This window comes from Taeniopygia guttata, chromosome 7 (assembly GCF_048771995.1).
Source record: "Taeniopygia guttata chromosome 7, bTaeGut7.mat, whole genome shotgun sequence".
NCBI lineage: Eukaryota > Metazoa > Chordata > Aves > Passeriformes > Estrildidae > Taeniopygia > Taeniopygia guttata.
Genome location: NC_133032.1, coordinates 6,287,198 through 6,306,928, shown reverse-complemented (window position 1 = coordinate 6,306,928; position 19,731 = coordinate 6,287,198). Strand labels below are relative to the sequence as shown.

The 19,731-nt window shown below is 43.8% G+C and overlaps 1 protein-coding gene across 1 annotated transcript in view; it reads right to left on the bottom strand.

The window, feature by feature from the left end:
• Positions 1 to 3,329: 3,329 nt before the first annotated feature.
• The window catches only part of ADCY5 (adenylate cyclase 5), a 205,054-nt gene continuing 188,652 nt past the window's right edge, over positions 3,330 to 19,731 (bottom strand). The window contains exons 13-21 of the mRNA XM_004176713.6: positions 18,410 to 18,526; positions 17,513 to 17,677; positions 15,088 to 15,263; positions 10,912 to 10,938; positions 9,979 to 10,111; positions 8,598 to 8,861; positions 8,075 to 8,279; positions 7,240 to 7,364; positions 3,330 to 5,880 (exon numbers count right to left, since the gene is read on the bottom strand). Of these exons, the coding sequence (XP_004176761.2) occupies positions 5,752 to 5,880; positions 7,240 to 7,364; positions 8,075 to 8,279; positions 8,598 to 8,861; positions 9,979 to 10,111; positions 10,912 to 10,938; positions 15,088 to 15,263; positions 17,513 to 17,677; positions 18,410 to 18,526 (1,341 nt within the window). The 3' untranslated portion in view covers positions 3,330 to 5,751. The remainder of the gene's footprint in view (positions 5,881 to 7,239; positions 7,365 to 8,074; positions 8,280 to 8,597; positions 8,862 to 9,978; positions 10,112 to 10,911; positions 10,939 to 15,087; positions 15,264 to 17,512; positions 17,678 to 18,409; positions 18,527 to 19,731) is intronic.

Below are 19,731 nucleotides of genomic sequence, written 5' to 3'. Positions count from 1 at the left end.
TACAGGGATTGTGTTGATTCTTTGGGATTTATGGGTTGGGTATTTTTGTGCTGGGATAAAACCTCTGTGATCTAGTTAAGAGAACGTTTGTATGCTCCTGAAGCTGGTGAATCAACCAGCAAACTCCAGCCAACCATAGAGCACCACCATCACTTACACTGGAGTCTTATTTTTATATGACAGTTATTTATGATGTTTTATAATGTACAAATAGATGTAAGTTTTTATCTACAAGTTGTAATCAAGCCCTAATGGCAGAGAGGTTGCAATGCCCTTGTGTTGCTGGATCTGAGAACTGGCAGAACTTTGCTGTGAAATGTTGGCCCAGGCAAATGTTCTTGGGCTTTTCATACCAAAACGTTATGTTTTTAAATAAGTTATTTAGTGCAGATTTTATGACCAAGAAAAAAGGAGATGGGTATCTTCTTTTTAGATAGATGGAGTATGAGTTAAGAAAATTGTGGATAATACAACCAAGAAGAATTAGAGAATGAAACTGCAGTGGGAAGTGGTTTCACTCCCCACTGAGAGACAGGGAAGAAGAAGGTGTTTATGAACATGAGCAGCAAACAGCCCTTAGTACCAAGAAATGCTTGTAGTAGCATCCAGTGCACCATTCTGAAAAGGTGAAGAGCAGTCCTTTACCATTTAAAATCAGTGATTAAAAAATAGAGGTGTATTATGTTTTAAGTATAAAACCAGGCTTTATTTTGCTTAGAGTGTCTAGAAGAACCCTTATACCTGTCTTTTGACCTCCATTTATAGGCAGGGAAGCTACTATGAATGCCTTAAGTATTGCTTAGATTTTAACTCAGGTTGTTCTGCACATACAAAATTTTTTGTTGCATCATTTCTTTGGTTTATATGCTGGCAGAGAATTTTGTTTTCTCTGAGGCACTGTACTTTCCTACTATTCCCAAAGATCCATTTTTAAGGAATGAAAACTTTCTTTGTCATGGCATCTGGAGCCATTATTCCATTCCAGTTATGCTGGCATTAAACTAATTGCTGATTAGCAGGTATAATAAACAAATGCAACTGCCAGTGTAACAGAAGACAGTTGGGGGTTTGTTTGCCTGTTTTTATAGCACTGATAAAAATCCCATTTCACAATGAAAAGTTAATGAGTGTGACTGTTCTTCATTATGTGGTATTACTAGGTGCTAAAAACATGGCTGCTTAGCATGTTTGAGTTTGTAATATTAGAACTTGCTGTCATCTTGGTGTGAGATCAGAACCAAGATACAGCAGGCCAGGTTGGAGGTGAAAATTTATTGGAAATTCCCAGCATTTCCTATTTGCTTCCACAAACTCAACACTCAGACAGGGGCTTCCCTGCTGATTTTACCAGGAACTTGAGTTACCAGACTTAGGAAGATGAATTTAGGAAAGCTGATTACTCTCTTGAACAACAGGCTTTACTTTAGTGTAAAGTGTGAAGTGCAGATGGCCATTTGTGGTTGCTTGATTGTTCTGTGGGATTTAGTAGAAGCAGAGCTCATTTTGTGCTGTATTTATAAAGAAAGACCTCCTGAAGGTTGGAATGTGTTCATCCAACACCCATAATAGAATGTTTATCTTTCAGTAAGATGTCACTGTATTTGCTTTCAGGAAGGAATGACCAAAGGCTTGCTTGACTTACAAAGGTAGGTGTATAATGCCATTTCCAGTAGATGGCAATAGTTATTTGAATCTGAAATTCTTTGTTAAAAGATCTCTGGGGCCAGCTGCTTACAGAGAAGCTGAGTGCAGCTGCTGTCCCCTGGAGCTTTTTATTGGAATGCCAGTGCTGCCCCAGCCGCCCCTCTGGGCTCCCAGCTGGCACCCCTGCCCCTTTCCCAGGGGACAGGGCTGGCCCCAGCAGTGCAGCCACCTCCCCTGCCCTGCAGGCAAGTGCCAGGGCAGAGCAGGGCAGGCAGGGACTGAGAGGTGCTCAGGGACAGAAAATACGTAACTCTGCTTTTTACAGGAGACTATCTGGCGCCCACATGGCAGGAAAATGTTGCCGCTCCTGCCCCCTATCCAGCCTGAAATTAAATTTTCTCAGTCCTCCTCCACCTCCCCAGAGCCTACTTGCTCCTTCAGTTGCAAGGATGAAGTGGGTCAAGAGCAAGGAAACTTGAGTTTTCTCAGCTTTAAAGCAGCTGATCTGCCCTTTTCCCAGCAGCATCCTAAACTTGCTCTCTCTGACAACTCCTAAACTTCAGTCTGGAAGCGATGGTGCCCTGAGGAGCTGTTGAAAACCTTAAGAGAATGAAAATATTTGCCTCTGGACATACTTCTTGGCCAGGTATTGGTGTCTGTGGATGTTGTGTAACACATAAACAGCCAGGCTGGAGATACTTGCAGTGGAGGACACACATCTAAGAAATTCAGTGTGTCTCAAATGGATTATCTTATTAAGTGCAGGCAGATACTTGATGTAGCCAGATCTCTGTTGGGGAGAAGTGGCTAAACACCTTAAAACTCATCAAAATGCTTTTTGGGTGGGAAAAAGATGCATTTGGGGAAAGCTATGCAGCCAGTCTGTATACAGTAATTGAAATGAGAGGGCACAGCATTGGAGACTCCTGCCTTCCCTCCCTGGGGGAATACCCTTCTCCAGATAGTTTAAAAAAGCTGCTTACATCAGGCAATGTCCTAAATTGCTGTATGATTATTTAGGAGAGCACAGAAAGTATTAAATAATTCTCAGCCAATTTTCATGAAGACTGATACCTTAAATACTTCATAGCTTTTTGTTCCTGCAGCTGTGTTCTCAGTACACTCATAAAGTCCCTCCTAACCTATAACAGATTGTAGGACATTTGATTTTCAGCTGCCTGTGTAATGTCTTCTCAACTAAAAGAAGTCAGCTGGAAGCTGCAGGGTTTTGTTTCTCAGCCCTACCTGAGGCTCCTGTTAATTGGTACAGTCACGTGTAGTGTTTACTTTTACATGTAAAGATTGAAAATGTTGCACTGGCAGCAGTGTCCTTGAGAGGACAAGTACTGAGGTGCCTGGGGAATCCTTTGGCAAAGGTGATGTGCTTTTGCAAATACAAAGTCTTTGTTTTAAACACACAAATTTAAGCTGTTCAGTTATGCCAGTGTATTTTGTCAGCTGCTTTGAGACTGATTCCAGGGGCAGTTGGGAGCACAAGAAGCACCCAGGGGATGTTTGCTGGGTAGCCAAGCCCTTGGGGCTCCATAACGGGGCAGTGCAAAGGACCAGGGCATCCATCAGTGCCAGACGAGACCTGGGTGTTCCTATTTGCAAATCCAGCATCTCCTACACAACTTAAGTCTCATCCCACCAGCCAGCTGCAGCTAAAATAAAACAGAGACTCATTACCAGTGAAACAGTGTTTAATATAGTTAAATTACTTAAATAGATTTCAATTTCCATGGGAAATCATAACTGTATCCATTTTTGCAAGATCCAGAGTAAAGAGTGTGTGAATACCCCTTGAAATGATCATGACACACTGTCAACAATCACAGCTAGAGATACTGGGGACTTGAAATTTCATTGACAACACAACTTCATAAGGTGAATCAAAAGTTAAGAAGACTGCTGACTTTTGAAAGCAGAAAGCAAACCTAAAATCAAGTGTATGGCATGAAGGAAATGAAACTCAGTGAGGGACAAAGGGGATGGAAGGTGGAGGAGGGGAGAAAGGCATAACACCGTGATGCAACTTAGTTTATTTTGCAAACCAGGAAAGATGTAAAGGAGCAAAAGTATAGTACAAGGGCAGACTTGGCAGTTTTACAGAAGTCAATATACTATACTTTTCAGAGATGTTTCCTAGTGGAAGGGAGAAGGAAAGGGGAGATGCCATTTAAGCTCATGTTTAAATGGCTTAATGCTTGGGTCATGCTTAGCAATAGAGCAAATTAATTAAGACAGGTTTATGGATTTTCACTTATTCTCATTGTGGAGTAGGAAAAAGAAATTGCCACCACCATAGTGCAATCATTATGCTGTGAGTACTACAATAATTCTGCCCTGAGAAGAGTGGAAAAGAAGTTTATTAAATGTCAAAAGATTGGAGTAATTTTTAATGCTAGCCAAATTCAATATCAAAACTTTCCCCTCATAGAATATAAAAAATATAGCTTTTTTAAAATAATTTCCTTTTTTTAATAAAATATCAAGGGATTTTTCTTTCATAGTTAGAAAAGGTACATAAATGATAACAGTGAACTATTCAGAACACCCCCCCCCCCTTACTAGTGATAAAGATGCCCAACACAGTATCAATGGCACTATTTTAAGGTCGACCACCTCATATACACACTTGCCATCATAATCTTTTTTGAAGATCACCTAATTCCTGAAAATTGAAAAATCTGTAAATCAGTTTAAATAAGTGCTTACTACAGGAAAGTAAACTCAATTCTGCAGCACATAGTTCCTTGTAATGTCACATGGCAGTTACAATGTCAGACAACTCTCAGATCAGCAGGATTCTATTAAGACCATCTATAAAAAACAATTTTTTAAAAATGAAAGTTCAAATGAGCTTTTTTTCCTTTTCTCATAAGAGCTCCTGTTAAGGGTTAGAAGATTTGGTTAGAGCTCTTTCTGACATGTTTGATACCGTCTCGGTAGCTAAAACTCTTAAAGGTCCTGTTTCCATTGGGAAGCCGCCACCCTCCTCTGGAACGCCACACGGAACAATTCTGTGACTACTGCGGGTTTTTCCTCTTCTTTGGGGTTGTAGATTTTTCTGGATTTTCATTTTAAAATGCATCTGATTCAGCCTGGAAACTCACCTGTTTGTTGTTGGTTGATTGTATAGTGATGATCTGAAAACTGCCAAGTCTGTGTTCAGAGTATTACACAGAAAAAAATTACACAGAAGTCTACAGGTTATATACACCTCCCCCCACACCTTGGTGTGGACAGCCTGCCTTCTAATTTATATATAATTTACAAAATATAGAATTTGGTATATCTGTTAGATCTCCATGTTTTCAATATTACAAAATAAAAAATACAAAAAAACCCACAACAAATTTCAGGGGAGTTCCCCCCACAAAGTGTCTCTTGTTTACATCTAGTCTTTCCCATGTAAACTGATAGATACCAAAGAAGAGCACAGACGACTTTTTAATAAATATGGTTGTAGAGCCATCTTCCTTTATCCTGATCTTCCCCTTCATCAGGTGTGCCAGCCCCACTCAGTAGAGCAGTCATTTAGCCATGGAGAAGAAGGAAAAAGAGGGGGCAAGGCTATAATGTCTTTTCACACTAAAACATTACCAATGCCCTTCTAAAAGGCCTTTTGTGTGCTGCAACAGTGGGTGTCAGTTTTGAAAGCCCATTCAAAACAGCTAATAAAAGCACAGTGGTACACTTCAAATAGCTGGCAGTATGGGATGGAAACATTATGGGAGTGCAAATCCATTCCAAAATAATGCTTTGTAGTGAATCATACATTCCTTCAACCAAGTAAATGTTGTGTTGCGTCAATAAATACTTAAATAGCTTCTTATGCCATCCTGTGGTAGCAGCCTTTTTAAAAATGCCGAATTCATGTCTTATCTGTGAACTTTGTAGTGCACATCTTTGGTCAGCTTAGCACTCAGCCAGGAACAACTCCAAGGTGGTTTCTTTCTCTTGCTTGATGGGTGGCCAAAGAATTTGCTGATACCAGCTCTAAAGTCATGGGGTGAAATTACAACTGCGCTGCATGTTCATTCTTCTCCTATTCACAATCCTGGGTAATGCAAAATCCATCTTTGTGTGGTGCTGCAGTCGGTGCTAACTAATTGGAGGCCCTTCATTTAGAAAGTAGGTGGTCATTTCTCCTTTGCCTTTGACCTTTATGACCCCTCGATACTCCAGCTGGTAGTTGTTGGCTGCTAAAACCTGGTACATGTCCGTGGTTACCTGCAAAATAAACAAGAGTAAACAGGTGCTTGCCTTGTCTTCCACACAGTCTTTCCATCTGCTTTTGGAGTAATCCATGGACAAAATAAAGTAGGATCAACTTGTTTTGTTTCTAAGTCAATCAATGTTTGCACATTCAATCACTGACTGAAAGTTTGGCACAAGTTGCTGAACAAACACAACCATTAGGCCCTGAGAAGGTACAGATGTCACACACAGTTCACAACTGGGGGAAAACTGCATTTTCCAAGGAGGTCACTGGATAAAGTGTAATAAATTAGTCACATTTTTTAAAACACAAGTCAGTTCAGTCTACTCAGATGCATTCATTGTATCACTGGAGTAAGCAGTAGAAAAACAGTCAAACTTACTAAAATAGCCTCAGAAATTACCTAGAAATTACACAGTGGATGTACAGCTTAGGAGTCGGGTTTTTTATGAAGGAGAAGGTAGTAGGCAATGGGAGAGAACTGATCGAATGGAATACTCTAGCCAGCATCCAAATTGTCTCTGCAGATGTCAGTCAAAAATAATTACTTGTGCTGCAGAACAACAGAAGTTTAAAGACCAGATTTCCTGAGGTATTTATTTATTACAATGTAATTTCTCACGCTTTTCCAGGTGGCTTTACAGACCATCTCAAGAGTGATGTATAAATACCGATCCAGTTAACTGACAGGCAAGGAAACAGCGTGGCTGCCCCTCTTGGGCTTTACATCAGCTCCTCTATTTTTATAACCCTTCAGTGTTTTCCCAAGGAATGGCATTCTGTTACTGTGGACATTGGCTCAGCAAAAGCAGGACACTGGAAATGAATCACTCACTGGAAAGGTCACATCTGAAGGCCAAGATGTGTGATTATCAGACAGGTCCCATTAACCCCTTAAACAATACCCTTTCTCTGTTGTGTATCCCCATCCTGCTGATGCCTGGACCCTTGCTGGCCTCACTCCACACATGGCACAGTGAGCAGCAAAGTGAATTACAGAAATACGTGGCTGAATCAGGCCCTTGGAAAATGAAACAAACACCTCACACAGCTGAGCAGCACATGTGAGCAGGGTTCAGGCAGGACTGTGCTCATGCCAGTGAGGCACACGGGGAAGGAAGCTCAGCTCAGCACTTCCACCCAGAACTAAAGTGCAAGTTTCTAAACAAAGGTTGCAATGTTGGTCATGACTAAAAGACAAAACTTGCTGGTACCACCAGCATTCCCTAAGTGGCTTTTCCTTCAGTTCTGTGTAGGTAAATGTATGGAATAAATGAATAAAATGAAACCAAAATGTCAATTCTAATTAAGTTTCAAAATGTGTAAGTGACACAGGGCTGGCAGTGTAAGTTTTCCAGGGACTGCCTTACCTGAATCCTGTCAGGCACTCCTGTGCTGTCCATTCTGCTGGCTACATTCACTGTGTTGCCCCAGATGTCGTACTGGGGTTTGCGGGCTCCTATCACCCCAGCTACGACAGGACCAATATTGAGGCCTGGAAGGAGAGGAAAAACATGCTCAGATCCATTTGCTTGAGGCAGGTTATTTTTCAATAAAAACCCATTCTGAGGCTCACTGGTTCTAGCTGTGCTAACCCCAGCATGTAAAGCTATGGCCAAGCTATGGGAGAGAAATGTTAAAATAGAATTTGGCTTCTTTGATCCATTATGCCCAAACGACTTGCAGCTCAGGCTGGGTCTGCTCAATCCAGAGCTATTTCCAGTGCCAGATAATGGCATAAAGTTTCTTTGCCACCTGGCTAACAAGCAAACTGCTCACTTGAAGTCAGCACATACCTGCTGCTATGCTGAGGGTCTGCAAGGCAGCAGCCCAGAGCTTTCCAGAACAAACATCACACCTGACATATTCCAATTTCTTCCTTCTTTCCTGTTGCTTTTTATTCCCTGAGTTGAAAGACAATTTAATGTCCAAGCATAGGGGCAAAATGAGCCCAAGGTCAACCACCATGTAAGACCATGCTGTGGTAGGAGCTACACTGCTTCTAATTCCCTAGGGAGCTTCAGTGATGCTGCTATAACCTAAGAAACTACTGTGATGTTTCATAGAGGCCGAAGTGGTCACTAGCCACCAGACAATCAACATCGCTGTACAGCTAATGTAACGTCTGTGGTTTTTACTGTCCATAAAATCCCCACCTCAGAATGACCACTACCTACATGGAATCCCTGAGCATAAGGACATTACCTATCTTCATCTGGAAGTTGTTGAATGAATGCTCATTAATGTATTTCATTTGGTCCATTAACCTCATGGCAAAATCCGCCAGAGCTTTGATGTGTGTCTTGCCTTCCTTGTCGTAGGTAGAGTCGTTGAGGCCTGAGGCAGCCATGTACGTGCTGCCAATGGTCTTGATCTTCTCCAGCTGCCGGAATTGGTCTTCACTTATTATCTGTGTCACAAGAGCAAAAGAAGCAAATAAACCTTGACAAACACGCAGATGCTGGTAATGTCCATGCCACGTGTCCCTCCTTGCTGCAAGTTTTACAAAGTAGTGGGCAGAGCCAGGAAGACAGAGGAAGAAAGGGGATTAGATATTCAAAGGAGTGACAAGGATTTCTGTGCGGGAAAAAAATAAAACTGAAGACTCCTAGAGTAAGGAGAAATTAACCATGGATTCAATAAACCACCCTCCTTCAGGAGCTCAGCAAAGCCCAACTAAACTCCTGCATTCAGCTCACTTTGTTCACCCAGATTTTCTGTGACTTACTTCATCAAAATCAGCAATGATCTCATTGAGCAGCCTCAGACACTCCACCCCTTCATTGTTGGCTTCCAGCTCCACGTAGAACTCCGAGAAGTTGCTTATGGAGGCGAACATGACAGCCACGCACTCGCAGGACTGGTAGTACAGTTCATCGTTGCGCCGCTCCTGTGCCAAGAAATGGGCAGCCACGTCCTTGGGCAGAATGTTGTGGAGGAGGCGTCTGTTGTAGGCCTGCAGCTCCTCCATCTCCTCCTTCTCCTCGGTGGCCTAGTGTAGGGGGAGACACAGTGATGCACTTACTCTTTTGGTAGCTGCTCTGGGGAGGGGAAAAAAAGCTGAAAATTAACTTGAAGTGAGGGCAGAAATAGAACGGGGGAAACGGCAAAGGAGAGCAGAGCCAGAGAGATGCAGAAACTTGTGTTTTGCAGTGGAAAATGTTCCATCTCTTTATGCACACATGTATGGAAAAGCAGGCAGACAATAATGCCAGCATCCAGCATTGTATTTCTGAGCCCTGAACTGGTTAACCACTCAGCTCACTCCTTCCATTGTTTTACCATTTATAAATGAGGATTACAATGTTTATCTGCTTCCCAAGGAGCTTTAATTAATTGCTGCTTCCTCAGTGGCTTGTACTCAAACCACAAAGACCTATAATTAGAATGATGTCCTGCCACCCAGAAGGTAGAAAATCTAAATAAAACCTGCAGTGCTGCAGCCCCCAGCCATGAGTGCTGGCCAGAGCCCAGGCCTGTCCTGCTTGCTTGGGAATCATACAGGGACCCAACATCACTCATAGGCACAAGCAGTGAAAACATTAACAGTGAACCCAGGGACAGGAGCACAGTGTGGCATTATCCACAGTGTGTTGGTTACCCAGTACTGCTGCCTGGGGGCTAATGAAGCTGGACATTGAGCCAGTTCCCACTGCTTAACAGGAAATTGAATGAAAATGCAAATGTGAATCTTTCACACCCTTGAACACAGCAAACTAAAGCTTACTGAACTCTGGGAAACAATTGAGCACTGAATATGAGCTTCCTATATTTATACATTGTGTTACATTACATGTTCCTGCAGCAGTAACAGCTCAGTTGTCCAAATTCATTAATCTCAACCTTCAGACCTGTAACCCTTTACCATGGGGACCATCCAAGGTGCATTTACAAGGAGAAAAAGGGCTGAATAACTGGGATGAGATGCAAAGAGTATGCAAAGTACCAAAGAAGAGCAGAGCATTATTAGTATGCCCAGTTATAAGCCAGATTCAGATTAAATTCAAAGACACTTTATCACACTTCTCAACTCGACAGTGAAGAGCTCAGTTATTTCATATTAATGCCAAAGACCACGTGTGATCCTCCCACAGCCAACATCCACTAACCTGAAGTTTCCAGAGGAAATCAAGCCTTGCAGTGGATTCCACTTGCTGGGCATGCAAGTACAGTGCCAGGACAAAGACAGTGATGATGACAGGGGTCACAATCTTCAGCGCGACTCGCGTTGTCACCGGGGGGCTGCAGCCAAGGAAAGAGCACAACTTCCCAGTTCCTGGAAGAACACGGCCTCGCCACGCCCCACACTTCCCATTTCAAGGCTAACCAGCCTCTCAGGCTTTTTTTTTTTTTTTCTTTCCCCTCAAAGCCTGTGTTGGTAAAGGGACAAACCTTTACAAAAAGCTGGAGACTGGCTCACGGGTGCCAGTTTCTAAAGGAGGACTTGGAAAAGTAATCCAACTCCTTGGGAAGGGTTGTCATTGATATAAAGGGCACTCTTCAGAGAATGGCCATACATGCTAAGGGTAGCAACACTGAAACGCTGACAGCTCCTCAGACTGTGCTCATCCTGTGTTCTGCACTAGCTTCCCCAGGCTTCTGTCTGGAACTGCTCTAGCTTATGGCTTCTCTAATTAGTCAGTCTTAATGGGCTTTGTCCTGTAAGTGCTCTGTAAGCTGAAAATAGCACTAAGGTACATTCACACCTCCTCTGAGGTGTGAAGCAGGCAAATAAAAACTATTAAATATGAATTACGGATTTATACAATATGAAAATATTTTGATAAAACCTTTAAATTGTATTACAAATGAGCCCTGAGCTGACATAAGTCCCACAGGAAAGAGGATGCTCTGAGAGTAGCTGTACATACAAAAGGGCAACATTCAGTCCACTCAGGACATCTGCACTGTGTTGTACCAGCTCACAGCAATACACAAACACCAGACACTGCTGGTGAGTCAATGTGCTGCTATTGCACCTTGTGAACAGAAAATACCTGCCAACAAAAACCTATAAAATATTTCATGCTGAAGTGACTCACCATGAGGATGTATCATTTGCAGACACGCTGAAAAAAAAGCACAAACACAAGGTCAGTGGAGTGTTTGGCTCCCTGCAGCTCCAGCCCGTCTGCACATCACTGCACAGCAGCTCTGCAGTGCGGCACCTCTGACACTGTGTGGGGCTACAGCTCTTTTGAAGCAGAAAACTACTAAAAGATGGGAGGGGGAGGAGAAAACAGGCTTCTGAGCTACACTCAAAACTCCAGAGTGATAGTGTGACATGGTTAATGTGGGTAAAATATCAAAGAAGCATTAAGAGTGAGAGAATAATTTGGGATTTTAATGTCAGTGTGGGATGCTTGGCAAATGCCTGTGCATCGATCACTACTTCATTAGGTCAGACTACAAAATTTGACCTAAGGAAGAAAGCTTTGGGCTTATTTATCTTGTAAGGAATAGCTCTTTCCTTCTCCTTTTACTGTGGCATGGAGATATGTTTAATTCCTTCAACTCAATCCTGCTCCCTTCTTCTGCTCATTCCTCAGTGCCAGCTTGTGCCCAGCTCTGGGTACCACACACACGGGCACTGAAGAAAACCCTTTAGCACATTCCTGTTACTAGTGACAGTTCTGCAAAGTACCCACGTGTATCAGAGCTGCTGCGGGAGATGGAAGGTGTGCTTTTTGACACCGAAAGCACAGAACAGAGCTGTCTGAGCTCCTGATTGATTGCTTAATGCTGCTGGCTTTGTTCTCCAGTGTGGGTGGAGTATTAGGTGGCTGAGAACCATGCACAAGCATCTTTTAGAACACTATTTAAATGGAAGGAAAGCGATCAGTGCTTAAATTACTGTAGTGTCATTGATGCCATTAGAACTTTGCAGGATACAAATGTGATATAAGCCTGAGAATGTGACAGCTCTCTAGAGAGCTTCAGGTCACAGTTTTATGGGGTTGGAGGGACCCTTGCTACACAATCAGACATATAAATAATCAAAATCAAAATAGGCAAGGGTACCTAACTGAGCATAACATCAAAAAATAAAACCATAGTGACTCTCTAACCTTGTTTGTTCCAAGATATTTTCTGCAGTTCTGAGCATGGAATTTCTTCAGAGATGGATTTTGCAACCCACTGTTGTCTTGCACACAATCTATTGCATGGGTCTTGGCTAGCTCCAGCACTGAACATGTGTGCTTGGACACAGACTTGGTTTGGAAAGCCTGGGGACTCCCACATGAAAGGCTGGATCTAGCTGGAGACACTTCCTACATGGAGTATGATTCCCCTGATTCCCTAAATCACCACCTGGCCAAGGATGACTGACTGCCCTCCCTTATCACTCTCTCTTATGATGGGACCTGACCCTTAGTACTGAGGCTGCAGCTCACTGTGGGTTATTCTTCTCTAAATGAAGTGCAGAAACCCCAATATTTACAATAACTCTCTGGGTAAGTGAAGATGCCCAGTGCAAGCAGTACGGGTATTACATTGGTAGGTTGTTCCCCCATGGAACAGACATCTCCAGTAGCAGATGGTTCTTTAATTACTGGAAGGGAACACTGAGAGAAGCTTGCTAGCTACACTCCTGCTCAAGTGAAGTGCACATTTTTAGCAGGAAAGGCAGTTCATTTTAGAGACAGCTCCCATAGGACCAGAGCATCTTACTTTTCCCAGCCACAGTTGCAAGGACAGACAGCTGGAACAGAAATGATGGCTTTGATGAACAAATCACAGGCAAAGCTCTCTGGGCTTCCCTGTGCAGGAACTCAGTTTAGAAGATCACATTGGCCCATCACATTTTTAAACCAATGCATTAGTTTTATCTTCTGCAGAGGAAAAAGGTACCACGGTAGCCCTGCGCATGCAGTCACACTCCATGTGTCACACGCTGGCGTGGCTGCAGCCAGGTCTAGCAACTCCCAACGTGCTGTAATCAGCCTTTCAGCTGCCTGCATGCTGGGCTGGTTTGTACACAGAAGTGTGAAGTGACATCTGCATCACTTCTAATTAGTCAGAGTACCATGGTGTTGCAGAGCAGACACTAATTATGTAGCTATAATGGACATCCAATTAAAGTAGTATGAGGTCATGGTGGCTTTTCTGGTTTTTTAGTATCAGCTGGACAATAAGGTCCATCTCTGAACTCTGTGCTACATGCTGAGCTCCCATCTCACACAAATGGCCTTCCAGACACTGGGGCAATAAATAGCCATCCAAGGAGAAATCTGGACAAAGCAAAGTGTCCTGTACTCCACTGGAATAGAGTTAAATTTCTTCCTAGCTGGTGTGTTTTGGATTAAGTATGAGAATGATGTTGATAACATGCTGATGTATTAGTTGTTGCTAAGAAGGGTTTTTAATAAGTCAAGGACTTTTCATCTCCTCAACAGCCCCAGTGAGCAGGCTGGAGGGACACAAGTGCTGGGAGGACACATCCAGGACAGCTGACCCCACCTGGCCAAAGGAATATTCCATACCACATGGCATCATGCTCAGTATGGGAACTGGGGGGAAATCTGGCCTGGGGCTGCTGCTCAGGAACTGGCTGGGCATTGGTTGGCAAGTGGTGAGCAACTGTATTGTGCATCACTTGTTTTGTCTATTCTAATTAAATTATTATTATTGTTACTATTATTAGTTTCTCTCTTTTCTGTCCCTTTAAACTGACTTTATCTCAACCCATGAGTTTTCTCACTTCCCCTTCCAACTCTCTCCCCCATCCCAGCACAGGGCAGTGAGTGAGTGGCTGTGTGGGGCTGAGCTGCAGCTGGGGCTGAACCACCACACAAATCCCATTTAGTGAGAGATAATACAGCATCATAGAAAGCTATTTCTGGGAAAACATGCTAACCTTCTCCACTTTATTACTGACTTTATTACTGACATTCTGATTGTGAAGTGATGTAAATTACACTTCCAAGTGCTGTAATTTCACTTAGTGCTTGAATTACAGGAATGAAATTATATTTGAGATATAAAATGCTTCTATTTCACTAATTGTGTTAGAAAATGCTAAATAACTTCTGCTGATGGAACAAATAATATCTGAAAAAAAGGAAGAAAACCTCATTCTCCCTATACCTCCCCACAGAAAGCTCCACGGGGTTTCCTACCTAATTTCACTCAATTGAGTTAACAAAATAATTTAAGTGATTACTGCCAACGGTAGCAAAAGCTACACTTCCATTAACTGGCAATGCCAGCAAAAGCTGTATGTCCATTAATTATTACTGGGCACACGGGAATGCTGAAATCATGGAATAGCCATGCGAAGGAGAGGAGTAACCAAATGCATCAGGCTTGAAGGGCTGATGGTTAATGGCCATCCTGAAATCTGGGCAACTACAGAAGGTGTTTCATAACACACTGGGAAGGGCCATGGGTATCTTCTCAAACACCCTCCTGTCCAAGGCAGGAACAACCACAGCTATCAGCCTTGACAAATAGTCCACCTAAACTGGCATAATTGATTCACTCATATTTAAGTACAATTGTTGCCTACAGAGGGGAATCATCAAAACAAGGAGTTAACACAACAGAGAAATTCCCAATGAGAAAAAAAACTCCTGGAGGAGGACAGGCTTGTGGATGTGCCAAACTTCCCTCCCTGGTGTGGGGACCTGCAGGAGATGGGGAACCATGACAAGCCAGCTTTTCTAAGTAACTGTCCATTCCCACTGAGCCCAGACCCTTGTGCTGGGAATTCTGCTGAGCCCAGCTGTGATACTGGCTTTTCAGACAAGGACATGTGTCCTGGAAGCAACTGGAATCAACTGGCCAAACATCAAGCACCACCACTCCACCACCCCAAGCTGGGTTTGATATATTGTGGTGGCTCACATCACATCCCTGAGCGAGCTCAAGTTTGTTGGGGGATTTTTTTTTCTTGTTTGAGAAATGACATTTCTATATTGGGAGTGTAATACCAGAATTAAGAATGACTAACTACACTCCCCATTTCTGAAAAAAAAGGAAATACAGATCCACTCTGATTCCAGTTATATTCTGTTATTAATAGACAGTTCATTAGTCAAGTCCCACATTAAAAGGATGTTAAAGAGAATTGTATTCTCCTACTCTTCAGAGGCAGAGCACAGCATGCACTTCCCTAGCTTGCACCACAGCCTTGGCACTCCCATCCACCTAATGTCACACTGGAATCACTGTGTGAAAGAAATCAGATGAAGATTTCAGAAGTGAAAGGCACTTACTAGGTGTTGGCAGTAACCAGGAGATCTGCATTGTCAAAAAGGTTGACTCCTGGCACTTCCACAATGAGAACATATATAAATTCAATGATTAACATAAGGATCAATTTTCCAATACAGCTGATCTGAAGGAACACAGAGCAGGCCAGGAGACTCAATAAGACACTGTAGGTAAAGTACTGTATAAAGACAAAAATGGGAAAAAGAAAAAGAAGAGAGATGAATGTCAGCTGGATAAATCAAAACTGAAAACAAAGGAAATTAAGACAGGGATAGAAAGGGATTGGTAGTTGTGTAGTTGAGCTGACCAAACATATAAACCTGGTGCTACCTGTGGAATTCTCCCACTTTACAGAAGTTTGAACTGAATGGATGAAGAGGAGAACTGTAGCCTTTTTCTCTAAGCATTATATGCTTTACTCTCAAGAGGCACAGGCCTCACAGCTGGACACCCAAGGCTGTGAAGCAGCTTTTCCCTGAACACAGTTATTACCAGTTCTGCTGGATTAAGTCGTGCTTAAAGGTCAAATTCTAGGCTCAAATTTGCATATCTGTACAACACATTGCCAAGGGTATTGGCAATTCACACTCCTGGCCAGATGCCCACCTGAGAACAATGGGGAAGCACTGTCCCCTCTAATGTCACACACTGGCTCCATCAGCAAGGTACAGGCTGCACAAACGCCCCCATGCCCACCCCATGATAATTCGTCCAGGCAGCAGCTGCAGAGCTGCACATGTGTGGCTGTGCAGCACCTCTGGCACACCTGGGTGGTGCAGCAGCAGCAGCTCCTGCCAGGCTGGGAGCTGAGTGTTCAGCGTGCCAGTGCTTCCCAGTGTGACTACAGACTGTGGGTGACATTTATGGCTCCTGGGAAAGACAGCAGGGATGCAAAATGAAGAGAGGCATGTTATCCAGCTCACCACCTTCCTGCTATCAAATCTGTGAAGATTTAAGCTTCCACTCTGTCTGGACAGGCCTATTTCTGGCAAAAACCCCATATCATATGCCTGAAGCAATCCATCCTTTCAGTTGAAAGCAAGCCCTAGTTGAAGTAGAAATATGCTTATGTTCTGAGTTCATTTATTAATAGTCTGATATATTAAATTAGAGAAAATAACTTGTACAGCTTGTACTTGACTCCTCAGTCTTGACTGAGGGGTAGCATTCCATTGTCTCCTGTGTGGACACTGGGAACAACAGTAGAAACACGTGTAGCAGATCCAACATGTGCCTTGCAGAGTGCAGGTGAGGGACTCCTTGCTTCTTAGCCCACTGAACAAAAGGACCTGGCTAAAGGCTGCCAGAACAACTTCAGTATGTAAAATGGTTATTCCTCATTGCTTAAAATTCCTCTCTGTCCTGGGCCAGCAGGGCCACCACAGAAATTCATGGTGGGCACAGACTGTTCCTAGATCTCTGCTGTGCCAGATTCTGCTCCTGGGTCTTTCTGCAGAAAGCCTCTGCACACTAAAGCCTCTGCAAGGTTAAAAGTTGCAGTAATGGTGGTCTCAGAAACCTCATTGAATCACTTAGGGACCATATTCCTGTTAAATTGAAAGAAAATGTGTTCAGTAGGATACCAGGACCTTCAGTAGCACCTTGGACATCTGGATGGTAACAGATCCACCATAAATCTGTCAGGCCCCATAAACCCAGATGACCTTGACATAAATTCTACCTCCATCCTAGACAGAGTTGTTTTTCCTTTTCAGTTTCCAGTAAACAACACATGTAACAGCCATGACCTAAAAAACTCGGAGAAAGGTCTTGAAAAAAAGAGATTTTTAAATTTTTTTTTAATAAGGTATTCTACCAATGTGAAAAATATATTTGGGCTGGTTTGGGTTGTGGGTTTGGATGGGGTTTTTTTCCCATTAGAAGCATTTTAGTTTTTCTAAACGAGATGTCCTGAAGACACAGGAATTGTATTGCAAATTGAAGCAGATCACTGTCTGGGCTGCTGACCTGTCTGAGGCCAGACCTACCATACCTTGGTAAAGAATATATAAGCCAAGTTTTTCATCAGTATATAAAACAATGGAAGGAAATATCAAATCTATAACTAGACACTGATTTTCAGAGAACTGATTTTTAGGTAAAACTGAGCACCCACAAACTCCTTTGAAATTACTTGCAGTTCTGCATGCCATTAAGGACCTCATGGAGAGGGACATTTCCCTTGCTATGGGCAGGATCCAATTATTTTAAAAGCTGACTAATTATTCAGCCCTGAAGGAACTTAAACATTAATGTGGATTCATGATAATAACTTCAGACACTTAAGTCTGCATGTAGTAGCATGTGTCAATCCTGGTAATGTCAGTCAAGAACAACCTTGCTTTCCTCAGAATCACTGAGATTTATAACACAGGTCTGAGCCTTTTTCCAGACCGACCTCTGAAACCCATTTTTTCCAAGCAATACCTCTGGAAAGTTGCAGCTGGGCAAAGGACTGTCACAGAACCCCTGCAAGGTGCCCAGGCTGTAGTTGGAAGTCAGGTTGCTGATAAGGCATATGTCCACCCGGTCAGGAGTGATGTTGTATTCAGCAGCCATGCAGCTGGCAAGATCCACAGTGCTGCACATGAACTGGAAAACAAAGATGGTATTAGCACCACAGCATAGATAAAGAGAAGAAAACAGGATAGTTTATATCATTTTAAAAACCCCTTGGAAATGTCTGTAGCAATGTGCAAAATATGCAACATGAAATCATCAGCTTATGTTTTATTGCACGTGCAGTAGCAATGCTTTTTCTCCCCTAAAATATTAATTAACAAAATCCATACCCCAGAGAGCAGCTCATCTCTCTTTGGGCCCAAACTCAGCAGTGGTGTTTAAATCACAGCCAGACCACCTCAGTCCCAAAAGTGCAGCTCAAAGCAGAGTCATCACCATGCCCATGAGCTGATCTCTGCACTTGGAGCAGGAGGCAGCATCGTGCAGGGCTGGCACCAAGCCCAGGGAACACTTATGTCCCACTCAGTATGGTGGGAGTTAAATAACACATCAGCCTCGTGCCAGCCCTTCCTGCAGGGATAAACGTCAGGTGGGCTCCTGTACTTGGAGCAGAAGCATTTAAAGAATCACAAAAGGACCTGGGCACAGAACAGTGCCAGGCATATAATGGGCTCTAGGGATGGAGCTGTTGGGCTCCCACTTCTTTTCTGTGCCCAAAAAAGCAAAGGGCACCAACCTCAGATGCTGTCAGTCCTAGGCAGGATCATGTTAATTCAGTGGTTTTAAGGATCACAATGCTGCAGAGCACCAATAAGAAAACAATGCAGAACTGAAAGGATCAAAAGGAAATAATGGACATACCATGTTGACAAAGGCAGACAGAAAAACCAGGATAATGGCAAAGACTCCAACTAAGGTACTATTGGTCCTAGACTGTACAATCTTCTTAGAAAGAGTCTGGAGAGGAACTGGGAAAAGCTGCATGAGAGAAAAAAAAATCAAACAGACACATAAAATCCTTGTTTGTTTTACAGATGACAGCCTGCATTTGAGCTGCCTGCATCCTTCAGTGTGGGTCTGTGTGGATGCTGCACAGGGGCTGGAGGATGGTGATGGGGGATGGCAGCTCTGGGACAAGGGCAAGCAGAGATGTGTCTGCCTCATGGCAGCAGGCCCAGCTGGCTCTGCAAATCTACTTAGCCCTTCCTAATGGGAGTGATGGCTCCCGAGCCCAGATAGCATGGCTTGCAGGGCTGTGCTCATCCTGTCGTGAGAAGCAAACCACAAGCCATCTGTAACTGAAATAGCCAGGAGCTTGAGCCTGGAAATTACTGGAGCAAAAATCTAAAAAGGCAGAAATGAAAGTACACGTCATGCCCCTTTGATCACCACGGCGTATCGTAGGACTCTCTGGTGCCACTTCAGACACAGACTGTCAAACGTCCCAGGCCAGCTCTGGGCTGTGTCAGACCCTCTGCAGAGATCAGCTGCCCAGGCTGGGCTTTGGCACTCATGGTGATAAAAATACCCACGGCTGAGGGCAAGCAGGGAGCCCGAGTGGCCCAGTGACTCCCTGCTGGCAGGGCCAGGAGCTCCCTGCTGATGGCGACTGACTGCAGGTGCTGCATCCATCCAGATGGAAGCAGCTGTGTGTCACAGCAGAGGCTGACCCTGCCCTTCCCAGCCTGGGGCACCCCTGGCACCCCTGAGGCCTCCCTGCACTGCCGTGGCTGCAAGAGTGCCAGGAGACAGCCAAGCAACCCTGTCCCTTCATGTGCCACCGCTGTGCCAGCGGGAGCACAGGGCTGGAGCAGGAATGCCAGGAAACCCTCGTGCACCTATGTCCTCCCACGGTGCCCTGCCCCTCCACACCACCATGCCAGGGCAGAGGGGCTCTGCCCAGCACTACCAAAGCCTTTTCCAGAGCCCAGCTCTCCCTCCCCTTACCCTCTGCACAAATAACCAAGCCACTAGAGAGTATTTTTAGAGACACAAAGAAACAGCAGCACAGCGCCACGGCACTGCAATTTAACTATGACTAATGTTTCTATTAAAAGTCTTGCTTTTCCCTTTTATCCTTCACTCTTACATCTTCGGATATGCAACATTTTGTCAGTGCTGTGCTTCCCACACACCAGCCCTGCAGTGTAATTACCGAATGCTGGAGCGGCCAAGGCGCTGAT